Below are 23,563 nucleotides of genomic sequence, written 5' to 3'. Positions count from 1 at the left end.
AGCACTGAGCAAATGAATTCCAATTGGAACAGAGGTTTTTGTAGGGCATCATCAGAGCAGGGATCAGGGAAGCTCCTGGAGGTGAGGAATCAGTGATGCACATGGTTCAGCTTTTAGGGGTTTAACCCACTTTAACCCAGGCTCAGCTTTTGCCTGCTTGAACACAGAGTTTGAGCATTTTCAGGTGAAAAATGGTGATGAAAAAATTGTGAAAATGGCTGCAATTTGATTAGAGAATCTGTCAAAATCATCATTCCTTCAAGCTGTTGTCTTAGAAGGCTTTTGCTAAGGTTTATTTAAATGTTCTGCTTCACAAGAGGTTTGCAGACTTGCAGGACAAGAGGATCAGCCCAGGCAGAGGGTTCAGGAAAGGCAGGTCCTGCTTGGCCAACCTGATCTTCTGTGGACAAAGTGACCCTCCTTGGAGGATGAGGGAAAGGCTGGGGATGTGTCAGGTCTGCCTAGACTTTGGTCAAGCCTTTGTTTCCAGAACATTCTCCTGGAGAAAGCTGTTTTGCCTCCATCAGGTGAGGGGATCCAGGACACGCTCAGCAGTGACACTGGGCTGGGTGGGAGTTGATCTGCTGCAGGCTTGAGAAGCTCTGCAGAGCCCTTGGGTGGATCCCAGGGACCTGTGAGTGTCCTGGGGGTGTGGACTGACCATTTCCCTTGGATTCTGGGGCTTCCTGTGGGATTCTGGGCCATCTCTGCTTTCCCAAGCAGGGTTTTGCTGTTAAAGACTGAGACAGAGAAGGCATTTGGTGCCTCAGCCTCTTCCTTCTGTCACTATTTCCACCACATCCAGCAAAGGATGGAGATCCTCCCTGGCCCACCTTTGCCTGCTGATGTATTTATAGAAATATTTTTATTGTCCTTTACAGCAATAACCAGGTTTAGTTCTAGCTGGGCTTTGGCCCTTCTCATTTTCTCCCCTCACAACCTCACAACATCCTTCTGTTCCTCCTGAGCTGCCTTCTGCATCTTCCAAAGGCCAGGAGCTCTCCTTTTCCCCTGAATCCACTAAAAACTCTCTGTCCAGCCAGGCTGGTCTTTTTGCTGCCTGCTCATCCCTTGGCTCCTGGGGACAGCTCCTGCTCCTGTGCCTTTGGGATTTCCTTCTGGAAGGATGTCCAGCCTTCCTGGACTCCTCCAGGACAGGTTCCAAGGGAGTCTCAGCCAGGCTCCTGGACAGGCCCAATCTGCCCTCTGACAGTCCAAGGTGGGACATCTGCTCTCCCACCACTTCCTTCCAAGAATCAAAGCTAGGAATAACTTCTTGATCCCAAAGAATAACAAAGTCATTCATATTCCCAGTTTGGGAGTAAATAAAGCTCTCCCTTCCAAGAGCTGATCCCTAGGGACAGGGATTCCTCACCCACAGACTCCTCTGCCCACAGGGAGCAGCACTTGGGGCTGCAATTTTCCAGGTGAGCACCTTAATAAATGCCTGGGTCCTTTGATGCCTTTCTGGAAGAGGAAGGGGACAGCAGGAGCTTGTTCCTGGGCCAAAGCTTTGTGGTCAAACAGCCCCTTGATGACATTAAATGGCAGGAGAGGATGTTTGAAGTGTGAAAGACACGAGGAAAGGACGTCCTCAGTTACCCAGGGTTGGGATCTTGTCAAATCTCACAGATAAATGGGACCCCAAAGCTACTCAGGGCTCCTGTTTAACAGGGACAATGTGCAGGAACACAGTGAAAACAGGATCCCACTGTTCTATCAAACAGCCAGATCTGACAGAGCCTCCAGACCCGTGTGCAGCTCCCAGATATCGAATTGCTCACTTTGCTCTTGTTTGTAAGAGATGTAAATCAATGTCCCAACTATTTGAGGATGCTGGAAATTGGTTTGCTCTTTCGAAAATGGAAGAGTGTTTGTCTCAGTGTGCTGGCAGAGTTCTCAGCAAGATTGCTGCTTTTATTCCTCTTAAATGCTGTCCTCACATTTGGCTACAGCTCCATTTCCTTCCTCTTGGGTGTTCATTGTGTGATATTAAGAATAATTTACAGGCTGCTTACAGAGGGGGTGCAGCCTCATGACGAGACCTGTCCTCTGAGAGGCTGCTGAGGCTGGGAAATATCTGCATTCAACTCACAGAAACAAGGTATTTAGGGCTTTTTTTTAAAAAAATAAAAAGAATAGGTTAAGCCTTTCTTCCTGTAGCATTTCTGGTGTTTTTTTCACAGGTCTGGTTCCAAAGAGCTCATTTTCTGTGTCTGGGCCTGAGTTTTGCTGTGGGTTTTGGAGAATAGCAAATAACAATAACAGAGTGGGCAGAGACCAGGCCTGCAGCCACAAAGTCCTTTGCACTTCTGTGGGGTGAAAGGTTTGTGATGGAGCAGAGCTTTGAGCAGGAATAGTTCTGCATCCAGTTGTTAAATTCCAATTGGTGTTTGAAATGTCTCTATATTATCCTTGCTTTTTTTGCTGTTTGTTTTTTTTTTTATTAATGCATTCTGGGTGTTTCTAGTTGTTTGTTCTGTAAGTTGCTCACATCTAATTTGAAGAAGTGTGTGTGAGAGAGAAAAAAGCACTGTTTGATCTTCCTGATGTTCATTGTCAGAGGATCATGGAACAGTCTGGAGTTGGAAGGATCTTTCTAAAGGTCATCCAGTCCAACCCCCCTGCCAGGGGCAGGGACACTTCCACCATCCCAGGCTGCTCCCAGCCCTGTCCTTGGACATTTCAGGGATCCAGGGGCAGCCACAGCTGCTCTGGGAATTCCAGCCCAGCCAGGAATTCCTTCCCCAGATCCCATCCATCCCTGTCCTCTGGCAGTGGGAGCCATTCCCTGTGTCCTGTCCCTCCAGGCCTTGTCCCCAGTCCCTCTCCAGCTCTCCTGGAGCGCCTCCAGGTCATGGAATGTTCTGGAAGCTCTCCCTGGATCCTTCTCCTCTCCAGGGGAACATTCCCAGCTCTCCCAGCCTGGCTCCAGAGCAGGATCCATTCTCACCTCGCTCTCACCTGGTGCTTTGGGTTCAAATGAGAGCCCTGTGAGCCTGAGCTTGGTTTGAGCCAGAGGTGCAGAGTTTTGGATCACACTGCAGGGAAACAGCAGCCTCTTGATTGATTGAGCCTGATGTTGGTGTGAGCTGGCACTGAGGGGAGCATTACCCATTTATTGTGGTTATTTACAAACTGACACCATCCTGGGGCCGTTGTTTTCTTGATCCTGCTCTGACTTAGCACTGGTGCTGCTCCTCTGGTCAGAGCCCAGCTTCAGGCAGCTCCTTGTGCTGTTCCTCACTCCTGCCATGTCCCTTCCATCCTCCTGCTGGATCTTGTGACATTTCTTCAGCTTCTTGGAAAAGTTTCGAAGTAAAAAAATCTGTCAAAGGGTTGAAACCATGGGAGTCATCTGTCACCCAGCAGCCTTTTCAGAGCCCAGCCCCAGTCAGATGAAACAGCCTTTGGATTTTAATTTTTTCCAAGGATCTGGCGTGGTGGATGGCACAGAGTGGTTGTAGATCTTCCAAGATGCTTTTAATTCAGTTTGCCTTGAAGACACTTACTTCACATAAGTGTTTAAATATATTTATTAAATGTTTCACCCAGTCTTTAACAGAGCAGTGCTTTTGTTGTTGCTGGGTGTTATCTGTAAATTAAGAAATGTTGCTTAATGAACCTACTTAAAACAAGCAGAGTCTCTCTTGCTTTCCCATCCCCTGTCGCTTAGCAACAGGATTTCTCCCTTTAAAATCCTTGTTACTTCAGGACCATGTCTGCAATATCCTCTCAGATTCTTCTACTTTAGCCTTCTAGAAGCCTTGTGGAAGATTTGAGTAACTTCATCAACCCCTTGACAGACGTAATAAAGCAGAAAAAGATAAAATCAAACAATCAGTCACTTGGGCAGCGCAAACTTTGCTGAATTCATCAGCAGTCTCTTAAGCTTGATAGTGTTTGTAATGAAAATTCCTCTCTTGTGAAGAAAACAGCAAGGAAAACCAGCTGAGGAAGAAACTGAGGGGGTTTTAGCTCACTGAAACACATTTGTAGGGATATTGTACCTTCTCGTTTATGAATATCTTAATTGCACCAGACTTTATTTCCTAACATAGAATTTACACCACAAATTGCTCCTAAATCAATCCAAGGTGCAGGCTGCTGTATTTATGCCTAGGGAAGCCCCCAAGCAAACAGAAACATCCACTGGTTCTCCCCAAAACCAAGTGTTTCTGGTTTTCTTGCTCATCTTTGGTTTCTCCACGTGCTGGGAATTCTGTGAAGCCACAGGAGCTCCTGTGCTGCTTTTTCAGGGCGCTGATGTTGGGTTCAATTGATAAAATCTGGGATTAAAATCTCTTCCAGTGAGAGACTCAAGCCTTCTGGAGATCAAAGAGGACACAGACCTGGATCCAGAGGAGAACAGCGCTGTCTTCATGGGAATCCTCATCAAGGGGCTGGCCAAGCTGAAGAAAATTCCAGAAACAGTGAAAGCCATCCAGGACCGCTTGGAGCAGGAGCTCAAGCAGATTGTGAAGCGTTCCACCACTCAGGTGGCTGACAATGGTTACCAGAGAGGGGAGAATATTTCCCAGGAAAATCAGCCTAGGTAAGGATTATTTCAACTCCCAGCCCTTGATTGCTGCCAAAAAAATAAAAAAAAAAATAAAAAAAAAAAGTCCTAATTGATAATATGACTTGAAATGAGAAAATTCAGCTCGGTGATTTCGAGTGTTGCAGAGTCCAATTAAGCTGATGCAGGTGTAAAGCTTTGAAATCATGTATGGAACTAATTCTATCACAAATGTATGGCCAATTCTCTAATTGTTTTGCAGCCCCATTTACGTTAATAGCAAGGTGTGGGAGCCAGCTGAGCGCTGTGGTTGTGCTGCTCCTCAGAATTCACTGAAACTGGCCTTTGGAAAAAAAAAACAAAACAGATTCCAGCAGGAATCTCTTCCAGCTGAAATATTCATCTCCACAATGTCGTGATCGTTGTCCAAAGGGAGTTAATGGCAGAAAAGTAAAGTGTGTATCTTCATTATGTGCAATATTTGTAGAGGAAAATCACTCCCAAGGAAAACATCAGCTTGATAAAGACTCCTTTTTTTTAATTCTTCTCATCAGCACTGTTGTGGAAACAGTTCTGAAGAATTTGTAGAGTCACAGTGCTGATAACTCAGTGAAAATGAGCTTTTTTCAGATGGGTCAGATGGCAGAATTTTAGTTTCTGATGCCAAGAGTGTAACATGTTCTTGATACTTGTTTTATGAACCAGTCTGGAGAGGTTGTGTGGCTCCTGGTTGTCTGCTGGAATTGATAAGTTGGATCAGATCATGTATCAATGCCATTAACCTGCCCCGAGGGTCGAGTGAGGCACAGAAAGGTTTAAAGGATTTTGGCATTTGTTGGAGACTCTGAGCCTTTGAGATGCTCCTGTTCTAGAGCCATGGAAAGTGTCTTGAATTCTTGTTGAATACAGACATAATTAAAACCAGTTCTAAACCTAAATCACACGTGAAGTTTACAGCAAGCAGGTGAATTCATTTATATTGCAAAGAATAAATTACAGTATGGAAAGGTGTCCCCATCCCTTAAATTAGCTTCAGTTTTAAATCAAAGCTCAGAGACTTTCCTGCTGTCAGGGGGAAAATAAATCTGAACAAAAAGGCCCTGCTGCTTCAAGAGAGCTCTGCTAGACCCCAGATTTGAGCACAGTGCAGTGCCCAGAGCTGTTCATTTGGCTGTCAGATGATCCTTGAAGTCCCTTCCAACCCAAACCATTCTGTGACCAAGGATGAGACTGACACCTGCTTGGGGAAATTTTGGTGAAATTTTCCTTTTGAGATATCATGTAACAATTATTTAGAGCTCCTCTCCTTGTACAAGAGAGAAATGATTTGTAGAGCCTGGCCATAAAAGCTGCAGATCTGAAAATGGCAACTGCTGGTCTCATTCTTCTTACTTTTCAAATTTAACTCTCTTTTCCTTCCTTCCTTAATGAGATTTTCCATATAGGTTTGTGCAGCCAGCTTTTACATTTGTGTATAAAAATATTGTCAATTGCTCCCAGATTTTTAAACTCAAGTTTTTTTTCTGGTTTGTGGTGACTCCTTGGGTGCTCTCACAGGTCCTCAGAGCTTCAGGAAGGGCAGGAGGAGGTTCCAAGTCATTCCTTGTACCCTGGGGGAAAGGGACAAGATTTTGAAAGCTCTGCCTGAATCTCACCACATTTTAGCTGAGCTCAGCTTTAGGTGGAAAAATTTAAAGTCTAGAGAAATTCTCTAACATATTTAGAGAATTTTTGCTTGAAAGAAGTTTATGGAGAAAGGCTTAACTATAGGAATTGCCACTGCCTTATCCTTAATTCATCAGTCTCACCTCCACATTTAGAAATCCTTGTCTGGGGCTGTGGAGAACAAAGTGTCCCAGAAGAGGATGTGCTGAGTTTCCTTGGGGTGCTGCACAGCCCTGTGGGGCTCTCCTAAATTTTGGAAGACTTGGGGCTTTAGAATAACAATGTGGATGGATGCCTACTTGAGGGACAGATTTATGGGATATTTTGGTAGGGAAACATTAAAAATCCAGTCCAAGAAGAGATGGGAGATTGATGCTTTTGCTCCTAAATCCTCTTGCTTGGATTCCATGTGCTTTTCCCTACACGTCCATGTTGTATTTTAACTTTTGCCCTCATCTCCAGACATTGAAATAAACACAGGAATTACATCCAGGCCACCCCTCTGCCCAGGCACAGACTGAAACACCTGAATTGTCATTAATATCCTCACTCAGGTGGCAGCAGCCACTGGCAGCACTTCACTCCCATTATTGCCTGGACCATGGAAGTCCCTCCTGGCTGTGTGTCCCTGTCCCCAGCACCTTTTCCCTCTCTCTGGGGTTGTGAGGTGACTGTGACAAATTGTCTGAGCCAGGCTCCTGTCCCTGTGTGTCCCTGGTCAGCTCAGGGCACTCCCTGCTCCAGCCCCATCCAGGCCAGGCTGTTGTTGATGGGTTTTTGTTGGAGTCTGAGACACAGAATGTGTGCCCTTGTCTCTGATTCCTGGCTCTGACATCCAAGAAAACACTGAATTTCATATACCATGAAATTTATCAGCGTGTTTTCATGGTGTTACATGAAAATAACTGTTAAATAGAAAAGCTAAAAGTGTGAGTGTGTACATTAGAGAGTTTTCTGAAGTCACTGGGTGAAAAAGTTAAAGTTTAGAGTTTAAACTAGTTTAGAAAATAGAAGACAAGATGGAGGATTTAGGGTGTTGTGTCTTTTCCTTCTTCTTTCTTCTTCATGTTCTTCTTCCAGAGGGTTTTGGGTAATAGCAGGTGACTGGACAGAAAATGTCACAGTGCAGCACACAGGTGATGGGTCATTGGGTCATTAAGAAAAATAATTTACATGCCTATTGTTAATTGGATAAGAATGAGGAGTATAAAAATAAAAGAACTGCGTAGTTCAGGGCCCTTTTGTGCCATCAGAGCCAAAGTGAGTCAGGTTATGGTGAATTAAACTTGTGCAGAAAGTCTGGAGAGACCTGCCAAGTTTTGTGATAACAAATAAACACAAGAGAAAGAAGATCCTAACGAGCTCTGGAGTTTTCTTCTGACCCAGAGAACTGAGATAAACAGAACTCCCCGTGAGGGAGGATCCCAAAGGAACTCAGCTCAGAGGAGACTGAGAAATCCAGTTTGAGAAGTGCAGCAATCAAAACAGAAAAAAAGTTACAGGGTTTGTCTCACTGCCTGTGTCTCTTTTGGGGTTCCTTCCTTCAAAAATGACCTGACAGATTTATAACACTTTCAGGGATAGGGAAAATTAAGGTAAGAAGTGCTAAGCTGAAAACAAGGAGATGTGGGAATACAGTGATGAGAATGGAAGATGTGCTGGGGTGGCAGCTGCTGACACTGGAGGCTGGATCTGGGGGATTTCATGTCCAGCAGTCTGGGAGTATGGAGACACTGGAATTTCAATCAAAAAGGATCTGATCAGTGTAGTATTATCTTAGAAATGGCTCCACAAACAAGCTGAAAATGTGAGGTCAGACTCAGCTTTCCTGGGGCAGCAAGGAGGAGTAGGGATAACTGAGTTCTTGTTTGTCATGGGATGTTGGTGGAAGCTGGGCTGGCACTGAGAACATTTTCTCAGTGCTGCAGAATTAATTGGCTTCCATAATGTCACATTTTTTAGCATATGCTGCTCTTTTGAAATATGAAGAAAAGGGATATATACACAGTTTATTTGGTTTTGTCCAAATAGGTATCTTGGTTCCAGTGCTCTTTATTTTTCAGTCAAGAGGGTCACAAATTAATTCAGAGGGCTGGAGCCAGGCTGGGAGACCTGGGAATGTTCCCCTGGAGAGGAGAAGGATCCAGGGAGAGCTTCCAGCACATTCCAGGGCCTGGAGGGGCTCCAGGAGAGCTGGAGAGGGACTGGGGACAAGGCCTGGAGGGACAGGACACAGAGAATGGCTCCCACTGCCAGAGGACAGGGATGGATGGGATCTGGGGAAGGAACTCCTGGCTGGGCTGGAATTCCCAGAGCAGCCCCAAATCCCTGGAATGTCCCAGGCCAGGCTGGACAGGGCTGGGAGCATCCTGGGGTGGTGCCAAGGGATGATGTTGAAGGAGTCCCCAAAGCCATTCCCTGTTGTGTGAGCACTGCAGGAGGAGCGGGAGCAGCTCCAGCTCCTGCCCTGGGGATGGCAGCTCCTGCTGGGCAGACTTGGAGCACGTGGTGGCTCCAAAGCTGCTGCAGGAAATGTGATGGAGCCTGTCTGTCAGAGCTACAAGTGCCTAACATATGGATTTGGGAAGTGTGATCTTCACGTTTTGCTGGGGTTATGTGGGGACTGGAGTTGCTCATTAAACGTCGCCGAACTCCATCCGCATTTTTCTGTTCTCAAATAGTGAAAAGTGTGATGGTGCTGCCTCATCACAAACTGTTCAGGACTCTGCAAAAGTGCTTTAATTGCAATAATTGGGCAGTAAGGAACCATGGGAGCAGGTACAGTGCAGAGGATTTAGATGGTGTTACAGCTATAACAAATAGAGGAATAAAATCATGGCAAGTGATGAGTGATATTTTAGCTTTCTGATATTTCCTGTCATTTGGAACCTGCCATATTAATTTAATAAGTCAAAAATAATTCCTTTTATCCTGTTTGTGTGGGTAAGTCAGTTTTTATTGCCCTGACACTCATACTTTTTTCTGGGGGAAGAGCAGGATGTTTCCCTCCCTGCCTGCAGCCCTCCCTGGGGTCTTACAATGGGCTCTAATATCATGTTAGTCCAGTTTAATTATTGTGGAGTTATTAATGGTTTTGTGTTCCCTGTAGGAAGGACACTTTTAAAGTGAGTAATGCTGATATAGGGAAGGGAATGAGGAGAAAAACCCTGAGGAATGTTCAGATACCAAACCTGTGCTGGAATGAACCCCCTGAGCCCACAGAGAGGGTTTGAAGCCAGGTGACCTCAGCATGTCCCAAAAGAGCACACAAGAGCCCAGCGCCCTGTCCCCTGCCCTGCTGCCTGTGGAACATTCCAGAAGCTGAGCAGAGCTGTTTCTGTGCTTCCCAGGTTGCTGCTGGAGCTGCTGGAGCTGCTCTTTGACAAGTTCAACGCCGTGGCCGCCGCGCACTCGGTGGTGCTGGGCCACCTGCAGCAGACAGTGGCCTCCCCCTGCAGCCAGTACGACGGGGAGATCAAGCTCTACGACATGGTGGATGTGTGGGTGAAGATCCAGGATGTCCTGCAGGTAAGAATCCCTCAGGTGGGCACGTTTTCAGCTTGGAACAGCCTTTAGAACCGTGCCAGAGAATGCCTGTCGTGCTGGGATTTGTCTTTGGTTTGTTTTTTTTTTTTTTGGTAAGTGGCCACGTTTACAACAGATTGTAAAACTCCAAAAGGCTTAAATATCAGCAAAAAAAAAATAAAATCCCGTGGATTCATCCTTATGGTGTTTGGAAAGGTTGATTCCTTTTGCCTACCAAGTGATTTATCAGCAGCTTTCAAAGTGACATTTTTGTTCTGTGTTACCATGTCATGCCTGTCTTATAAAGTGTCACAGCTCTAATGGCTTGTCTTCTGCTGTCATTATGGCTGGGTTTAGGCAGCTGAGACACTTGCTGCCGGCGTGTTTGCAGCAAATCCTCATTTGATTCTTCCTCTTTACTGCAAGAGACTAAAGCTGTACCTTGCTTAGGCTTTATTCAGGTGCTGTGCCTCTCACCCAGGGATCTGAGGCTCTGATCTGTCACATCTGTTCTTGCTGTGTTAGTATGTTTAGTGTTATATTAAACACATGTTTAGTGGATTTTTTATTTTATTTCTTGTTTTGGAGATCACCTTTATACATAGTGCACAGATGTGGAACTTCACCTGCCATGATGATAAAAGAGGTCAAAGAATTGAGCCTGGCATTATTTACAGGAGGTGGAAGGATTTATGTTGGTCACTCCAGCTCTGGGCTGGTGATGGAAAATGCTCTCTGCCCCTTGCCCTAACTCACTTTTTCAGTTCTGGGCTGGTTTGTAGCTGCTGTTCTGCAGGATTGTTTGACTGTGCAGTGATGCAGGTTTTTTTCCCTTTACAAATATCCCAACTGTGCATGGTATGAATTTAAATACTTGGACATGATAAATGTAAGGTGTGGGGCCTTCAGTCCCCTCCACCCACCTACAAACTCCTTACCCACATATTTTTCTTTCTAGAAGAATTATTATTAAAGAAATCTCAATCACTTTCCCTATTCCAAAAACCTGCAGCTCCTTTCACACTGTTCATGGAAAAATTTGCTTGGAAATCTCCAGCCAGAGGTTCATGAGGGGTTTTCTGGACAACAGGATGTCACACAACTGAAGTGGGAATAAGGAAATGAAGAATAAAAGGGAAGAATTAAATTGAAGGATATGTGGAATGGGTTTGGGGGATCTGCAGCCATCTTCCTGTGATCCATGAGGTCCAGAAAAACTTTGAGCTTTGATTTCTGCAGATTCTGCTCTGGAAAGACAAAACCTTGGAGTAAGAACCCTCCCAGGATTGTTCCTTCAGTGCAGCAGAACATCAAGGCTGGATATTCCCATCCTCTGTGGGAGTTTGGGATGGGTTCAGTCCTGGTGGGTGGTGAAATTGGGAGTGATTTCTCTTGGCTGTTCCTGAACAACGCTGATAGAACTCGAAGCCTGTGGAGGTGTGAGCACTGAGGAGTGAAGGTGCTTTCTGTGCTGGGGAGACAATGTCTGACCAAGATCTCTGCAAAAAGTGTGCCAAGAAAAACACAACAACCCACTTGGAAAGGTTTCATTGTTCTTGGGTGTCGGGGGAGTCGGAAAAGCTTCCAGAAGAGCTTTTACAATGCATAAAAGCAGCACTTTAAGATCCATAATCTCTTGCTGGTTTAAGGTATGAGATGAGCATTGAATGGCATGAAAGGGAGGAAATGCTGCATTTCTTTGTTCAAAATCTTGTGGGTGTTTGTAACTTAGTTCCACTGGAGTGACTTAAAATATTTTTACCTTAGAGTGTAAGAAAACCTTTGATCCCTAAGCCTAAATTATCTCTAGCCTGCTTTTCTGAGTAAGGATAATTTCTGGAGAGGAGATCTTACGTTTGCAGCAGGGGGAGCAGAAAACTCAGTTTTAAAAGTGTTTAAAGCTGTTGGGGGAGGCTGAAAACTCAGGAAGAAGTGGCTCAGGGAAGTGATGCAGTTCCTTCAAATCCCAGTGAATGGAATTTAATCACCACAGCAGAACAATATCACACGAGTGCAGTTCACAGGGATAATGTTCTGTACGTGTGCATTGTCCATTTCTGCCTGTGAAATCCCTTACAGCAGGGCTATCCCTCCATGTCTGGACAAAACAGGAGCTCGTGGTGGGCTGGAAATTGGGGGCTGTGGGGAATGAGTTGTTTCTGCAGCTGGTTTTTGGAGCTGGGTTTCTGAAAGCTCCCTCAGAACAGCACCAGGCACTCTGGTGTAGTGTGAGAGGTGGCTCAGTGTTGAGGTACAAAACTTACAGGTATTTTATATTTTTTACCTTCTCTGAGAATGGAGGAATAACACAGAAGACAGAGTGACCTTTTTCTGGTTGATAGTGGAGTGCTAGAAAATGTACTACCAAACAAAAGCACTTTGTCAAAATATTAGAGCAGGAAAACCCCGTTTGAAGTTATTTCCTGTCTCACAGCCAGCGTAGCCCTTGGTCATGCTGTTCCATCAAAGGCAGAGGGGGAAATTCATTTAAATTTTAACTTAGAGTTTGGCATTTTGTGTGGAGCTAGCTGAGCTCCTCAGTGCAGGGGTGGGTGGAACATCCCCTGAACAACCTCATTAATGTGGGATCAGGGCCTTGGCTGCAGAGAACTGGGAGCCGTGTGCTGATGGGTCAGGATAAATAGGGAGGGAATTCTCAGGTTTTCTAGGACAATTCAGTGTCTGTGCTGGACCAGAGGAGCCCCTCAGCTCTGGAGCCAGGCTGGGAGAGCTGGGAATGTTCCCCTGGAGAGGAGAAGGCTCCAGGGAGAGCTTCCAGCACATTCCAGGGCCTGGAGGGGCTCCAGGAGAGCTGGAGAGGGACTGGGGACAAGGCCTGGAGGGACAGGACACAGGGAATGGTGCAGGACCCTGCTGCAGGAGAAGCTACCAATGACTGTTGCTGACATGAGTTTTAACAGCTCAGGCTGGAGCTCTTTGCCTCCAAGGAAGAAATCTCTCCTTTCTTAGTGGTGAATTTGTTGTTGATGATTCTCAGTTTTTTGGGGTCTGTATTTTTCTCCCTCCCACAGAAGAGAGGGAAAATCACACGAATTTTCTCTGGGACATAAATCTTTAGCAGGCTCTCTGGTGGGCTGTCTGCTGAGGAGACACTGACAACTAATATGTTCCTTTTTTGGTTTTTTTGTTTTCTTTCTGTCTAATGCTTTCCTGTGTTTTCCAAAATTGGTGTCATTTAGCAGCCCAAACATTGCTGAAACCATAAGGAAACTGGGGAAGGAGGAACTGAAGCCTCCTCTCTGCCCACACACTCCTGTTGTGCTACTGCAGAGCTGGGGATATCAGACTCTGAGCACTGGGAAACCTCTCTTAAGGATCCTCATCTCCTTCCTTAGGAAAAGGAATGGCACTTGCTGGAGGCAGCAGGGAAATGGGATTATTTTGTGCCTCATGGCTGTGGGAGTGATCTTGCAGAAAAGCTGCATTTAAATTGCATTTGCTGTGTCACACTTGTCCAGGAGTCCTGGGAGAGCACTTGGAGATGAATTTCAGGGCTCTGCTGCAGGAACCTGAGCCCCTCTCTGGGAATTTTTAAGGGAATTAATGGCATAAAGTGCTTCGGCACCCAGGTGAGCAGGGGAACGTCTGTGCAGTTCAGCAGCCTCAGTTCCTCAGTGGGAAGGGTGTGGAGAGGTTTCAGCTCCATGCCAGCTTCTGCCAGCTGTGCTGTCATCCCCCTGCCTCCTTTTCCACAGCCCAGGGTGTTTTCCTTGCTCTGGCAGCGCTGCTCATTCTCCTGTCAGGAATCTGATTCGGGGGAGTTGATTTGGCCCAGGGTTTGCTGCTGGCTGCCTCTTCTGCTCTCAGGTCCCTGAACTGTGGCAGGGCTGGCACAGGAGCAGGTGAGGGAGGGAAGGCACCGTGGAAAAGGGAAGGGAAAGGCTTTTTTCCTGCTTTTTTTCCTGGCAAGGGAAGGGTTTTCCTACCTGCTGAAGCTGCTCATGGAAAACCCAAGCGGTTTTTGCTGGGTGGCTCAGCACAGGTCTGAACCTTTGCATTTAAAAATTGAACGAGCTGTTTGCGACACAGTTGGTACTCAGAAAATAAAATAAGCTCCTTGCATGAGAGCTGTTAATGTGCCATAAATCCTGGTTGGAATGCCAGAGCAATATCTGAAATTGCTGCTGCCTTTGGGAAGTTCACCAGGTGATGTTTTGAACCCGAAGCAGTTATTTTTCACAAAGTGTCTCCACAGACATTTAATGGCTTTGTGGTCATCCTCCAAATAATGGGCCTGACAGTCTTTGTGGCTCTTTTTAAATGGTCTGAAGTGTGTGGAACTGCTGCCCTTGGACTCCTGACTGGTTTGTCTCATTAATGCTTATCTCATTGAGAGAACATTGGTCATAAAAGGGATTTCTCTGCAGCTTTAAAAAAAAAAAAAAAATGCAGCTTCACTCAGTCTGTAGCAGAAGAAAGTGAGGAGGGAGAATTCCACTCCTCAAAATGCTGATATTTAAAAATGGAATTTAAATAATTAGAGTAGGTCACTTGATACTTTTCCCTCCCCCTGGTTATTTGAAGTGAGCTCAGCACATGCAGCAATAAATCCAGCAGGGTGTTACAGTGTTTTCTGCAAATATATGCTGTGAAGAACACGATAATTTCTGGGGAAGTTTATAGTCCAGGAAGAGTTTAATCTTTCTGGATCTAAGAAGGGACCAGCTGATTTTGCAGGAAGGTATTTCTTTGAATTTTTGCCTTGCCAAGAAGGTTTGTAGTGTCCTGCCCCTCCTCTCCATTAAAATGTTTTATAGATTTGCTCCAATTTACCTAAAAATTGAAGTCTTCTTGCAATTTCAGACAACAAATAAATTGGTACCTTTCTCAAGCTCTTAAGAAGGTGCAGTTGGAATCTGGGGTGATAGAAATGGCCTGGACAGAGGGGAAAAAAATGTGTCAGGAAGTACAGAGAGATTTCATGGACTCAACAAGAGATGGCAATGGCATCCTGGCCTTTTGAAAACAAAGAATATGAAGCAGAAATGCCCCAGATTGATCTGTTTTCACTTTCACTGGCTGATGCTGGCTGAGCTGTGCTCAAAACAAACTGAATTATGTGGTAACAGGTACCTGGACGAGCTCCAGAGCTGAGCTGGCTGCAGACATTGGATCATTTTCTTTCCCAGGAATGGCCCTCATTGACCGAGCTCTGCCATATTTTATTTTATATTCTGTTAGCAGGATGTCAGAGCAGAATTTTTCTCCCATACTCCTGCAGTAACAACTTTTGTTTGGACACTTTTTATCCTGGAGCTATCCTGGAGCTGTTGATCCAATAAACACCAACATTTATGCTGAAGTTCAAAGAAATCAAGCCCAGAATAAAAATTATTGCACAGTTTTAAGAACTATTAACTCCTTTAATGAAATATTTGCAGGTTTACAAGCAAGAAAAAAAAAATCATCATCTTTGTTCCATTCTGTAGAGCATCAAGCTGTTCTAAACTTCATTTAAGTTGGATTTTCCTTTTAATTGTTTATCACATTTAGTTACACTGTAGTTTTAAAGGGGTTTTGGAGTTTGTACCTAAATATTCATGTAACTAAATCCATGTGAGTTAAAAGCAACTTCAGCTCTGCTGAAGGTGCTGAAAAAGGTGCCCAAATTCTTGTAGAGAGAAGTAATTTCAAAAAGCTGTTTGGTGGAGTTGTGAAAGTCAGAGTCAGCTCTGCTGGGTGTTAGGCTGAGAGGAAAAGGTTGGGAATGCAGGATAGGGAGTGACACATTCCCTATTTTGATGTTTGGCAGTTGGCACAAAACCTGTGCCTTGTGAACCCTGGGCCATCATTAAATTCCTTTTAATTGATACAACTTGAGAACACAGACATTTTTTCCAGCTTCTCTTTTTTTTTTTTTTTCCCAGTGATGCCACTTGGGAGCTTTTCTTTCTCAAGTTGGAAGATTCTCTGAGGAGGACTAAGGGGGTGTGAAGTGACCATCACACCTGATGTGTCTCTGTGATTCCAACAGGAATGTGAGTTTGGGAAGTAAAGGATGCAGGATTTCCCAGCCTGTACAGGGATTGTTAGCCTCCATCTTCTTGGTGCTGATAAATAATGGGATGATGTGGAAGAAATACAAACTCTGCTGCAGATTTTTAAAGCCATTCTCTTTTATTTTAACCATTCTTGAACAGTTTTGTCAGCTCTGATGTGGATTTTTTTTTCCCCCCCTGCTTCCATGTCTGCTGCACTTCATCCCTGCTGTCACTGGAATTAGGAGGTGCTCCAAGGAGTCCATCAGCATTTGTGGACATGTTTTATAGGACTATAAAACCTCTCTTTTGACGTGCTGAGCTCATGCTCTGTCCCTGTGTGAGGGCCTTTAAAGGCTTTAAAGACTTGTTCCCTTCCCAGCACCATCAAACCACTGTGAAAGGAAAAATGTTGCATTAAAGAGGACGGGATTCAGTTCTTTATGTAGGAAAAGCCTCTTCTTTATTCCCATAACTCATTTTTATACCATTTTCACAGATTTTGTGTTCAATTGGCTAGTAGTTTTCTCCCCACTCAATTCATTGCTTAGAAAGTGTTTTTGTGTGTACTTGTTAAGACTTTTTCTATTCACAGGTGTTTACATTTTTCCTTCATGGACTCTCATGGGACAGATCTTTTGTTATTACAGGTGTGACTTATTTTTCTCTCCAAGAATAGGTTGTTATGCAGATGGATCCTCATTCTCAAGATCTTAGCTCACTTAGAACAAGTAGCAGGCTCGATGGTAATTCAGCAGAGCAAGGCCTGATTTTTTTAAGGCCTTTCTTTTATAACATTTTTACCTGTATGTAACAGAAAAAGGCCAAAAACTCCTCATGTCCTCCCTGCAGGGCTCCTCCTCTGACAGCAGAGCCGAGGGATCCGTGCAAATTCCTGCTAATGGGAGGCATTATTTATTATTTCTGAGGGAAATGTTTGGAAATTGTTTTGCTTAAATGCCTTTTCTGCTCCTGTGCTGCTCTTCTCATGTGGCATTTGCAAAACCTTAGGGTAGAATCTTATTTTTTCCTGAGGTTTTCCAGCTCTTGCTGTTTCTTTCCTTACAGGAAATCTCTGCTTTTATTTTGGGGGCCTGAAGGTTTTGTTTGTTTGGTTTTTTTTGTTAGGTAGGAAACTACAGAATTGCATCAACCAAAATTCTTCCAGAATTGTAGAATGGTTTTACTTGGATCTTCCAGATCACCTCATTCCAACCCTGTGCCACAGGCAGGGACACCTTTCCCTAGACCAGGTTGCTCCAAGCCCCATCCAACCTGCATCTGCAGGCTTTGGTATTTTATTTTGTACTTTTTTTTTATGGCTGTGCTGCCCAGCTGCCTTTTAAAGTGGTTTTATTTAAGAGTTTTGCAAATATCTCTCGGTGGATTTTGAGCAGTAGATCATTGGGTTTTGATGGACACAAGGGTTTCAGTGGATAAAGATAATAAATGATGGATAATAAAGACATGAGAATTGGACTGTGAGGGCAGGCCCATCCTCTGAGGAAGTATTTAAGCACATAATCAGCCTCAAAACTTTTGTCTTAATTACTTTCCATTTATTTATATTTATTTTTTTGGCTTCAGCCATATTTCCTGTACCAACTTTTAACCACTCAGCTCCAAACGGATGTCATTTCTGCTTCCAAATAACTCATGTAAATGTGTTTGTGGAAGGCAGCAGCAAGGGGCCGATGATTCACTGGTGTTCTCAGGGCTGGGAGAGGCTGAAGAGCTCCTGCCTCTTTTGAGGGAAATGACAAAATCCCAGTTCATGCTGGGAACAACCAATTCCCTCCGCCCCCAAACCCTTCTGTTTCACTCAGCGGGGTTCTGCTCGTGGCTCTGGGGGTTCAGCATTCTTGGACATCTAAACATACACTTCAAACTCCATTTATTTGTCAGAAATAAACTGGGGAGAAGCTGCTTTCCCTCTGTTTTCATGGCTGAAATGGAAAAACCTGTGTCTCATTTCATCCCTTCATTCCTTTGTGGGAAGTGCCAATATGCCTTGGGCAGATTGGAATTATTTTTTATTTCTTTATTATAAATGTTCTGATTTACTCTTTTTTAAGTGAACTGAAAAACTGCTTCAAAAATCTGAACTAAAATAAAAGATTAAATTTGTTTCAGCTCACTTTATTTCTTTTTTTTTTTATTGGTTTTACATGCTTTTAGATTGGAGGAATTTTGCAAGTGGAGTGGAATGGTTTGGGCTGGAAAGGATCTAGAATTAAATAAGCCTCAAAATCCCTTCCTACCCAAACCATCCTGTGATTCTAGCACAGGAAAGACCCTTATCTGTCAAAAACCAGAATATGAGTACAGGAACAACAGCAGGATTTACCAACACCTTCACTGTTGGTTGTAATCAAACAACCAGAGAGGAGTCACTGTGTCCATGCTAGGAACCATGGAAACCCATTTCCACCTGGGAAAAGGGGGACAGGAGGGACCCAGGTAATTAAATGTGGCCTCTACACAGTGATTTTACTCTTGGGGTGTAATTAAATGCCTTGGGAAGCTCTTTGGGGTCTTCATTTATTGAGGAACTGTGGGTGTGGCCCAGGTGAAGCTGGGAGCTGCAATCTGATTAAAAAACAACAGTGGTGCATTGTGAATCTGTTCTTTCCAGGCAGAAAAGTTGCACTTCTGCTTTGAATCTGCTTGAAAAAAATCCCAAAACATTAAAGAGCAGCACCAGGAGAGAAGGAAAAATCTCCATGTGCTCCACTCTGGGGACCCAGTGCTTTTATTGAGTTTTTAAAAGTGTTCCAGAGCCCTGGAATGTCCCTGATCACTTCTTGCCACGGTTCCTGTGGGTGAAATGTCATTTTCCAGTGGAAAAATGTGGTGGTGGTGCCCACTGTTCCCAGTGCAGCATTGACTGAGGGGCCCTGGAAAGTGCTATAAAAATAATTCTCAACCTGTTAACTCAGACCTTGCCTTTCTGCAGTTTCTGGTGAACCACCCTGTGAATTTCTGTGATGGATGAGGTTTTCCAAAAGAACCAAAGGCATTTAGGATCTAACTCCCTTGGCAATCTGGTGGGAATTGGACAACTAATTACTTTGGATTCTTTGGAAAATCCCAGATCTAATTTTGTATTATAATAACATGATTTTAAAGGAAGGGAAACCTCCAAGAAAAACAACATTTGGTGTAATTTTTACTTTTTTTAATAGACAGGAGAGTTGTTTTTCTGGCCAATTCTCCTGTATTGAACCTCCTTTGGAAAAGGCTTGGAGGTTGGATGGATGGGTTGGATGCTGCCTTTTCCAAAGGCTGACCTGTGGCCCTGTGTAATACCTGAGATGAAAACACGAGCAGGACTCTTGTCTGATGCACTCCAATTGCACAGAGGTTAATTGTGTCATTAATTTTCTCTCCTGGGCTTAAGCAGTTGGAATTTGCTGCTCATGACAGGGAGAATAATCCAAATTAGTTACACCTCCCAGCAGGTCAGTAAATAAATAAATCAGAGCAGTCTCTTAAGTGCAAATATCCAAAATCTGTCTGTTTTTACTGACAAAGGACACCGAAGAACCCAGCAGATTTATCTGGGACACAGTAAAAAGGATGATGTCACTTTATTACAGTGATTTGGTGCTCATTCCCTCGCTGCTTAATCAGGGAGTCACATGCCTGGTGCCCTCTTGGAAAAACTGCATTTTCCAGCCCCTTTTCCTGCCAAAGTGATAAATGACACTGAACTGTTCCTCTTGTGATGATTTGCTTTAATTCAGGAGGGTGACTTTCCCTTAGAGCCCATTTTGGTCCTGAGGTGGAAAAATGAAGTTGTTCCCAGGGATTCTGTGGATGTGACAGCTGTGGTGGAGAACATTCCAAAAACTTTGTGATTTCTCAGGAAAAGTGCTGCTGATTCCTCCCTGTTAAAGTCACAGATCCTGCACTGTAGGATTTCTTTCCAGTGGGACCAGTTTTAAAGCGTGGATTTGTGAGGGTTCATCTCTGCCAAGTCCACACTGATTTTTTGGTGTCCTGCTTGCCTTTCAGTTCTTCTGTGCTCACCAGCACTGCTTGGGCATGTAGAAAAGAGGGATTTGAAGGTATTTCTCAGGAAATCTGCACTTTTATTTTCACACTCAGAGGAATAGTGGGACAAACACGGATTCTAGAGGATGGCACACTTGTGAAAATTACTGTGAAAATAATTTCCAGTGCATGGTGAGGTTTTGGTTCTGCTTTTGGTGTGGGGACAGGCCAAAACCCTGGAAAACATCACACTGCAAGCAAAAAAACCCTGAGCATCTCGATTCAGCTTTTTAGTGGGAAGTGGCATTGAAGGGGAGAGAATTCCATCCCTGCCTTCATGTGTGGCTCAGGACAGAGCTGTCACACCAGCAACTCGTTAATGCTTTGCCTGGAGCAGAACTGTGACTCTCTTTCTGTTAATTATTAATTTGTCATTGTCAAATCTTAGTATTTTGGAGCTGTTTGGAAGGATGAGGGGGTTGGGACTGGATGATCTTTAAGGTCCCATCCCAGATTTTATGATCTTTGTGCAACAGGCACCTCAGAGCATCTGGGTTTATGCAGATCAGAGGAGGTGATTTGCAGGAATTTGTACAGTCAGCCTTCCCTTAATGGCAACCTGTGTGATTCCTGGAATTCTCTGAGGTTGCAGGTTGTATAAAGCAGGTTAGAATTTGATCCTCGTATTCCCAAATCCCGCTTTCCTTAGCAATGATTCTTTCAGCATAATGTTCTTTGCTTTAATATTCTTCAGAGGCTGAGTTTGAGCCATGTTCTTTGTTACTTGTGCCTCATATCTGCTGTTTTGCCTCTGCTCCCTTTGCTTTATCTCTCAGCTGTGTTTTCTGAGAGCCAGCCAGATGTTAATGTGAATTTTTGCATGGACAGCCTGAAATGTGCCCCAACACCAGCAGCAGAACGATTTCCTCGTGCTCACAGTCCACCCAAACACGCTTTGACACCGGCTGCAAAGTCACTTGGATGAAAATCCCAACATCAAACGTGGAGTGAAGGGATTCTGCAGGCACAGAGGGGACTGAGATTTTATGAGATTTATCCCCAAGCTCACCAAAAAGTTCTCTGCCTTTGGAGGAGTCTTCACTGTCACCCTGGGTGGGTCATTCCTCGTGCTGGGAGCCTTGGCATTTTTTTTGGGAGTGCTTTTTTAAGGCCAGGAGTTCAAATCGAAGGTTTGGTTAAACATTCTTCTCTTTTACATTTTGTTTTGCTGTGAGCTATAAAATTACCCATTTCCTTAAAGATCAACTTGAGGGTTCACAGATTAATTGATGGTCTAAAAGCAGCCTCCTGTGATATTTCCTCATGGCCTGTGTAGGATTATTGTGTGATCTGGTAGGGAATTGTTCTTTTGGATGCATAATTTTGTGCTGTATTCATGATCCTGAGGGCTTTTGGCTTTATTTTAAAAGGTGCTGTAGAAGGAATGTGAATCCCTTTGACATTTCCAAGCTACAGCCCCCTCAAAATTGTAACTCAGTGTCTGCTGAAGGAGTAGATGCTGGAAAACAGGAGCAGCAGGGTGAGCAAATGCATCCAGGGCAGGGCAATGCAGTTAAATTCAGGGGGAATTTGGATTTATTTTTGTCTATTTGATGAATGGACAGGGGGCTCTTCCACACCCTCACCTTCCCTGTCATCCAGTGTCCATGAATTCCTGAAAATGTCTTTATCTTTCCACTGTAGTCCTGGCTGAGATATTGGAAAAACAAAATTTCCTGAGGGTGTGGGGAGTATTTAAAATACCTTTGTGAGCAGAGAACTGAAACTTTTGGAGTTTTTGGGTGGCAAAAAGTCTCTGCATGATATTGAAAGAGCTGCCTGGTGAAAATGTGGTTTTAAGTTTCACAGTGCCACATTTGGGGGTTTTGGGGATGTGCTAATGTGACATTAAGGAAGGCAAAAACAAAAAAAAGCAATGGCTTTTCCATTTCAGGGGAAAAATTGATGGTTTGGGGCTGTATTGATTTGTATTTGAAGGGGTTTTTTTTTTGCCTTGCTAAATAGTCTGGCTGTGTCAAAATAATCCCAGCCCCAGCAGCTTGGGAAGGTCCTGATGATGCTGGCATTTCTGCACCTGCTTAATTTGGGTTTGCAAGGGAGGCCAGCAAAGCTGCCTGGGAGACTTCACTAGAGCGAGGTGCTGGCGTGGCAGAACAGAGCCTGGTGCATTTTAATGAATCTGAAATCATTTCCACCACGTATTTGCTGAACCTCAGCTTATTTTTGCAATCCTGAGAATGGCTCATTAATTGCTGGGAAGCCTGACCATCCCTTTGGACAAAAGAAGTTGGGGCCAAATTAGAGTTTCTCTTAAGCAGAGCTGACTTGTTCCTTTTGATCATCACCAGAGTGGCCCTGGGTAGTTGTGTTTGTTTTAAAGGAGACTTTGGGTTGAAAACATTGATTTTTTGCTTTATCTGCTTCATTTTGTATCTGAATTTTTACAGAATTATGGGATGATATTGGGGCACACAATAATTTTTGAGCCTTCTCTGTCTCAGGCTGCCCCTTGTGCTGGATGCTCTCTCCACTCACCCAAACTCCTGCTGGCTTCTCCCTCAGCTCCTGAACCATCCCATCCTTGGATTGGGATCACTTTTGCTGGGATAATCTGTTCATATTTTACTGATTTTCCTTATCCATGATATTGTGTTTCACTGGAGGGCGAGGTTCTGCTCTCTAAATGCTCACACAAGTTGTAAATACAATTTGTACAGTTTGATGTACAAATCTTTCCTGCGCAGACCGAAAACATCTCGGATTTAAATCTCATTTTCTTTTGGATCTCAGGTGCTGTGATATCCTCTGAGATCCTTGTTCTCCTGTGACCTGGCTGATGGAACAGGCTGGGTTATTTTGGAGTGTCAGACGAAGGCAGAGGCTGTTCAGGAGCTGTTCTGTTGCTTTCCTGGTGTGTTTTCCTCATTCCCCAAACTCCCATCCTCCCTGAATTTACTGCTCTGCTCCTTCCTTACTGCTGCATTATTGTCTGCAATACTTCCTATTGATTTTGTGTGTTGGGGATGATTTCCTTTGCTGGGAGCAGTTGTGAGGAATTGGAAGTCATTTGCTCAGAGAAGGGTTTGGGCCTCCTAAGATCTAGAAGATTGTTTAAAATCTCTCCTGTAGCCTCATTTGAGGAGGTTTGATACTCTTGTCCAGGGAATTGTCATTTTATTAAGGCCACTTGGTGCATTCCTGTCTCCCTGGTTGGCTTTGTTTTCAGCCAGCAGGAAAAGCTGTGTCATTTAAGTCTAAAAAACCTTATGTTACACATTAAATTTCATATTCCATTTTGGGGTTCTCCAAACCGTTTACTGAGAGCAAAAAACAGCAAAAAAATTCAATTTAGTCACTGTCAGATGAGTCTTGTGGAGGCTTGAGGGGAAAAGGAGCATTTTGAGGTGAAGAGAGATTTATTTCAAATATTGCCTTGCAAGTTTTGAGTTGTTGAGAGAACAGAATAATCCCTGTACCATAATCTGTCAGAACTGGAACAGGTTCCTGCAAAATGTTCTATTTCTAGGATTGAGCCAAGGGTTTAGAAATCACCTGTTCCTTTCTGATGCTTGAGCTGGGTTTTGCTGAGCCTGAATTTGCACCTGGAGGGGTCTCAGGGTTGTCAGGGAGGTTTGATCTATGGTGTGGCCCCGATCCAGAGGAGCAATTAATGGGATGAGCTGATGGAGGCACCTTTCCCAAGCTGGAAGTGGTACCTGAGGGCTCTGCTGGCTCCTGGCCAGGCTGCCCTGCAGGATAAAGGCAGTATTTTCATAATAAATATGATATTTTATATCATTCTATATTTGATATTATTTTAATTTTATAGAATCCCTAA

The 23,563-nt window shown here is 44.2% G+C and overlaps 1 protein-coding gene across 3 annotated transcripts in view; it reads left to right on the top strand.

The window, feature by feature from the left end:
• EXOC4 (exocyst complex component 4) overlaps positions 1 to 23,563 on the top strand; it is a 294,646-nt gene that overhangs the window by 39,606 nt on the left and 231,477 nt on the right. For all 3 annotated transcript variants that reach the window (XM_015627621.2, XM_033514656.1, XM_033514657.1), the window contains exons 6-7: positions 4,312 to 4,555; positions 9,535 to 9,712. In XM_015627621.2, coding sequence (XP_015483107.1) covers positions 4,312 to 4,555; positions 9,535 to 9,712 — 422 coding nt within the window. The remainder of the gene's footprint in view (positions 1 to 4,311; positions 4,556 to 9,534; positions 9,713 to 23,563) is intronic.

The sequence above is a fragment of the Parus major genome, chromosome 1A (assembly GCF_001522545.3).
Source record: "Parus major isolate Abel chromosome 1A, Parus_major1.1, whole genome shotgun sequence".
In the NCBI taxonomy this organism is placed as follows: Eukaryota; Metazoa; Chordata; class Aves; order Passeriformes; family Paridae; genus Parus; species Parus major.
This window is presented reverse-complemented; position numbering and strand designations above follow the sequence as displayed.